This window comes from Oncorhynchus tshawytscha, unplaced genomic scaffold, assembly GCF_018296145.1.
Source record: "Oncorhynchus tshawytscha isolate Ot180627B unplaced genomic scaffold, Otsh_v2.0 Un_contig_5891_pilon_pilon, whole genome shotgun sequence".
NCBI lineage: Eukaryota > Metazoa > Chordata > Actinopteri > Salmoniformes > Salmonidae > Oncorhynchus > Oncorhynchus tshawytscha.
Genome location: NW_024608820.1, coordinates 69001 through 75000, shown reverse-complemented (window position 1 = coordinate 75000; position 6000 = coordinate 69001). Strand labels below are relative to the sequence as shown.

Genomic DNA, 6000 nt, shown 5'->3' with positions numbered 1-6000 from the left:
AGTCCCAATGTGTACTGTTGAACTGTAGTCTCAATGTGTACTGTTGAACTGTAGTCTCAATATGTACTGTAGTCCCAATATGTACTGTTGAACTGTAGTCCCAATATGTACTGTTGAACTGTAGTCTCAATATGTACTGTTGAACTGTAGTCCCAATATGTACTGTTGAACTGTAGTCCCAATGTACTGTAGTCCCAATATGTACTGTAGTCCCAATATGTACTGTTGAACTGTAGTCCCAATGTACTGTTGAACTGTAGTCCCAATATGTACTGTAGTCTCAATATGTACTGTTGAACTGTAGTCCCAATATGTACTGTTGAACTGTAGTCCCAATATGTACTGTTGAACTGTAGTCCCAATATGTACTGTTGAACTGTAGTCCCAATATGAACTGTTGAACTGTAGTCCCAATATGTACTGTTGTACTGTAGTCCCAATATGTACTGTAGTCCCAATATGTACTGTAGTCCCAATATGTACTGTTGAACTGTAGTCCCAATATGTACTGTTGAACTGTAGTCCCAATATGAACTGTTGAACTGTAGTCCCAATATGTACTGTTGAACTGTAGTCCCAATGTACTGTTGAACTGTAGTCCCAATATGTACTGTAGTCTCAATATGTACTGTTGAACTGTAGTCCCAATATGTACTGTTGAACTGTAGTCCCAATATGTACTGTTGAACTGTAGTCCCAATATGTACTGTTGTACTGTAGTCCCAATATGTACTGTAGTCCCAATATGTACTGTAGTCCCAATATGTACTGTTGAACTGTAGTCCCAATATGTACTGTTGAACTGTAGTCCCAATATGAACTGTTGAACTGTAGTCCCAATATGTACTGTTGAACTGTAGTCCCAATATGTACTGTTGAACTGTAGTCCCAATATGTACTGTTGAACTGTAGTCCCAATATGTACTGTTGAACTGTAGTCCCAATGTACTGTTGAACTGTAGTCCCAATATGTACTGTTGAACTGTAGTCCCAATATGTACTGTTGAACTGTAGTCCCAATATGAACTGTTGAACTGTAGTCCCAATATGTACTGTTGAACTGTAGTCCCAATATGTACTGTTGAACTGTAGTCCTAATATGTACTGTTGTACTGTAGTCTCAATGTGTACTGTTGAACTGTAGTCTCAATATGTACTGTAGTCCCAATATGTACTGTTGAACTGTAGTCCCAATATGTACTGTTGAACTGTAGTCTCAATATGTACTGTTGAACTGTAGTCCCAATATGTACTGTTGAACTGTAGTCCCAATGTACTGTAGTCCCAATATGTACTGTAGTCCCAATATGTACTGTTGAACTGTAGTCCCAATGTACTGTTGAACTGTAGTCCCAATATGTACTGTAGTCCCAATATGTACTGTTGAACTGTAGTCCCAATATGTACTGTTGAACTGTAGTCCCAATATGTACTGTTGAACTGTAGTCCCAATATGTACTGTTGAACTGTAGTCCCAATATGTACTGTTGTACTATAGTCCCAATATGTACTGTAGTCCCAATATGTACTGTAGTCCCAATATGTACTGTTGAACTGTAGTCCCAATATGTACTGTTGAACTGTAGTCCCAATATGTACTGTTGAACTGTAGTCCCAATATGTACTGTTGAACTGTAGTCCCAATATGTACTGTTGAACTATAGTCCCAATATGTACTGTAGTCCCAATATGAACTGTACTGTAGTCCCAATATGTACTGTTGAACTGTAGTCCCAATATGTACTGTTGAACTGTAGTCCCAATATGAACTGTTGAACTGTAGTCCCAATATGTACTGTTGAACTGTAGTCTCAATATGTACTGTTGAACTGTAGTCCCAATATGTACTGTTGAACTGTAGTCCCAATGTACTGTAGTCCCAATATGTACTGTAGTCCCAATATGTACTGTTGAACTGTAGTCCCAATGTACTGTTGAACTGTAGTCCCAATATGTACTGTAGTCTCAATATGTACTGTTGAACTGTAGTCCCAATATGTACTGTTGAACTGTAGTCCCAATATGTACTGTTGAACTGTAGTCCCAATATGTACTGTTGAACTGTAGTCCCAATGTACTGTAGTCCCAATATGTACTGTTGAACTGTAGTCCCAATATGTACTGTTGAACTGTAGTCCCAATATGTACTGTTGAACTGTAGTCCCAATATGTACTGTAGTCCCAATATGTACTGTTGAACTGTAGTCCCAATATGTACTGTAGTCCCAATATGTACTGTTGAACTGTAGTCCCAATATGTACTGTTGAACTGTAGTCCCAATATGAACTGTTGAACTGTAGTCCCAATATGTACTGTAGTCCCAATATGAACTGTTGAACTGTAGTCCCAATATGAACTGTTGAACTGTAATCCCAATATGTACTGCTGTACTGTAGTCTCAATATGTACTGTAGTCTCAATATGTACTGTAGTCTCAATATGTACTGGTGAACTGTAGTCCCAATATGAACTGTTGAACTACAGTAACCTCATGACACCAGGGGATTATGCAACAACATGATCACACAGTCAGCACACACGACATTGAAATACACGCTAACGCGGAGTTATCCTATTCACAAAATAGGAAAGTAACTTGTTAGCCTGGATGCTTTTTTTGACTGTAGTTATTCATCTTATGTAAAAAAAAAAAAAAATAAAAAAAAGAGAAAAACCATTTTGTGGTTTAGATTGAGTGTCGGGTGTAAAGTGGAGGAGCAGGAATGTGTGGGAGAGAGGTGACGTCACATAACGTTGATCAACATAATCAATCATTATGATCAATATGGGAAATATCGGTCAAAGGGACCAGCATTGCTGTTGTAACAACGCACCCAACCAATCACGTTAGGTACATACTTAATATCTAGATATTGATCTGAAAACTTTGTCACAACTAGCTACGTTCAACTTGTCAGTCAAAGAGTCATTTTACCTTTGAAGTCACACTCGGCCAACACAATGTAAAGAACTTCCGGATCCAGGTGGCAAAACATCTCCTTCATGGTCCTCACGATCTCGTCCTTGTCCTGAGAAGTAGCCGAGATGTCTCCTGAGTTTGTCGAAACGAGCATATTAGTACTACCGTAGTCGTGAGAGTTAGTCCCGGTGTTGAATTCACTTCTCGACAGCGGAGCGCCGTCACTCGTTCCCGGTATTCGGTTGTTGATGTCGTTTGACAACCCGGGTACTCTTGCCGGGCTATGACCGTGTTTCTTTTTCCTTGGCATTCTCGGTGTGCTAATGTTTAAAAACAGTTGTCTTAGGGAAGTATCTCACCAGCGTGGTGTTGTGGCCATGTTAAAAACAACGGAAGAAGCTGGTTTGAGGAAGCTGGACTGAAACAACAGCAGCGCACCAAGCGGCTGGGTTGGTCAACCACAGTTCATCCTGATAGATACTGGAGAGAGAGAGAGAGAGAGAGAGAGAGAGAGAGAAATAAGACCACGCTGAAATCCTGCCAAATCAACTTTTGTAGTTCCCAAATTAGATGTTGTCGTTATGTTGTTGTTCATTTAAATTCATTTCAATTCAAGGGGCTTTATTGGCATGGGAAACATATGTTAAACATTGTCAAAAGTAAGTGAGGTAGATTATATACAAAAGTGAAATAAACAATAGAAATTAACAGTAAACATTACACTCACAGAAGTTTCAAAAATAATAAAGACATTACACGTGTCATATTGTTGTAACAATGTACAAATGGTTAATATACAAAAGGGAAAATAAATAAGCACAAATATGGGTTGTATTTACAATGGTGTTAAATCCTTCTCTTTTACATTTATTAATATCTGCAACTTTGGAACACTGGCATACTATAAGTGCCTTGTCTGCTATTCTAATTTATTTGGTACAGTATTGAAAACTCCTTCCAAACCTCTTAAATTATATTCCGGCCATGCACAAACCTAGAATCAGTTTTCCCCTTCCCCCACAACTCCATTCAGGGAACTTCTAAATACTGACCTGGGATCAGCATCTCTTGTCGTGTTTTTAATGTTCCTGCATCTAAGAAGAAGAAGGGGAAGTTGTAGTTTGGTTTTTCCGAGTCCCGCCTGATGAGGTGTGTTGCAGTACCCCGGTCAGACCGAGGACGGCGCCGTCCACCCAGCGTCCACAGAGGGGACATTCAAACTGCTGAGACTGGCTGCTGAGACTGGAGACACGGAGCTTTGTGCCGAAACTAAAAACACACACACACACAACCTCATGAATTAAAACCGCTCATTGGTGAGGTAAATATGATACAGGAATTACATGTTGGGTTTATTTTTGGTGGACCGTGGCTACTGTTTGCAGATATTTTTGGCTCATAGTTGTATGTGTACAAAAAGCTTTCTTTTGTGATAATTGTGATGTTGGAGAGGGAGGGCGACGATTGCATTTTTACAACCAAGAGAAGTAAGCGCCACTGTAAGGAAACGATGTGAAGAGAGAGACAGAGACAGAGAGAGCTTGAAGTTGAAACAAACATAACGAAGTTGATTTATCTTTATTTTCCTGGACAAATAAAGTTGTTTTTTACTTCTAAACGCTAAACATGACAGGAAGTCGTTCGCAGAAAGAGGTCTTGAGAATAACTATCATTCGTGAATTTAATTTATGTCTCTTTTGGTAACAACAGTGATGTGCAAATGTGATGGTGTTCTCTGTGAGTAGTTTGAGGCCTAGGCTAACAATGCTAACGATGCTAACGATGCTAACAATGCTAACGATGTTAACATTGCTAAAATAGCTAAAAATGCTAGCTGGTTAGCTTAGCATAGCATACACAGTGCGGGTCTTGTGAACCAACTACCATAGCTAGCTAGCATCGTAACTCATCCTGCAATAGTAGTATGTTTGTTTATTTTTTAATAGATATTAATTTGATTTTTGTCGGACTCGTTCAACATACACACAGGTGTAATGGTATATATATTGTATTTGAAAACGCAAACCAAACGGGTGGCTACAACACATTTAACGTTAATCTTGATGTAAGAACATGCGATTGCAGAGCGGATATAGCTAACATGCTAACTAGCACAGCCAAGATTTTATTATTTTTTTAATTATACAAAAAAAAAAAAAAAAATTCATTCAGGGAGACATTTCCCCTCGCAGTCTATCGCATAAATAATAATCAGAAGCACAAAACAGGGTTTAAAAATGATGTTTTTTTTTTGAGAAGTGCGGTAGAATGGCTGTGTTGATTTGTGTTTTGTTTTCTGGCCTATAGAGGCCAGTAGAGGACTGTGTGGATTAAAACGACGACCAGCATGGAGTTCCCGCAGCAGCAGAAACCGGCGGGGGACAGCAAGATCACCTACCCGCCTGGAGTGAAGGAAATCACGGAGAAGATAAGCAACGATGAGGTGGTGAAACGGCTGAAGGTTAGTCGGTTAAAACCAACCCCTCATGGACATCTGTCAAGACTGACTGAGCTAGGATGTGTTCAGGTGGTTTGCAGAGACCTAGTGAGCTTGGGGGGGTTCTCATTGTAAACATACTGTAGCTATCTCTTCAGACTCACTACATCAATGTCCAGCACACTGGCCGATTACCAATAACACCCAAACATGAAAGACACCTGCTACAGCCGAGTTAAGTCGTTCACTAGTATAGAGAGAGAGAGAGAGAGAGAGAGAGAGAGAGAGAGAGAGAGAGAGAGAGAGAGAGAGAGAGAGAGAGAGAGAGAGAGAGAGAGAGAGAGAGAGAGAGAGAGAGAGAGAGAGAGAGAGAGAGAGAGAGAGAGAGAGAGAGAGAGAGAGAGAGAGAGAGAAAAAGAGAGAGAGAGAGAAAAAGAGAGAGAGAGAGAGAAAAGAGAGAGAGAGAGAGAAAAAGAGAGAGAGAGAGAGAGAAAAAGAGAAAGAGAGAGAGAGAAAAAGAGAGAGAGAGAGAGAGAGAGAAAAGAGAGAGAGAGAGAGAAAGAGAGAAAAAGAGAGAGAGAGAGAGAGAGAGAGAAAAAGAGAGAGAGAGAGAGAGAGAGAAAGGGAACAGTTGGTTAAATT

At 39.9% G+C, this 6000-nt stretch overlaps 2 protein-coding genes across 2 annotated transcripts in view; one reads left to right on the top strand and one right to left on the bottom strand.

Annotated features, from left to right (window-relative positions):
- LOC121843862 overlaps positions 1 to 3377 on the bottom strand; it is an 8624-nt gene extending 5247 nt beyond the window's left edge. The window contains exon 1 of the mRNA XM_042313729.1: positions 2937 to 3377. Coding sequence (XP_042169663.1) covers positions 2937 to 3231 — 295 coding nt within the window. The 5' untranslated portion in view covers positions 3232 to 3377. The remainder of the gene's footprint in view (positions 1 to 2936) is intronic.
- A 1047-nt stretch (positions 3378 to 4424) lies between these two features.
- The window catches only part of LOC121843861 (sister chromatid cohesion protein PDS5 homolog A-like), a 69558-nt gene continuing 67982 nt past the window's right edge, over positions 4425 to 6000 (top strand). Inside the window, 2 exon segments of the mRNA XM_042313728.1 lie at positions 4425 to 4574; positions 5229 to 5382. Coding sequence (XP_042169662.1) covers positions 5269 to 5382 — 114 coding nt within the window. The 5' untranslated portion in view covers positions 4425 to 4574; positions 5229 to 5268.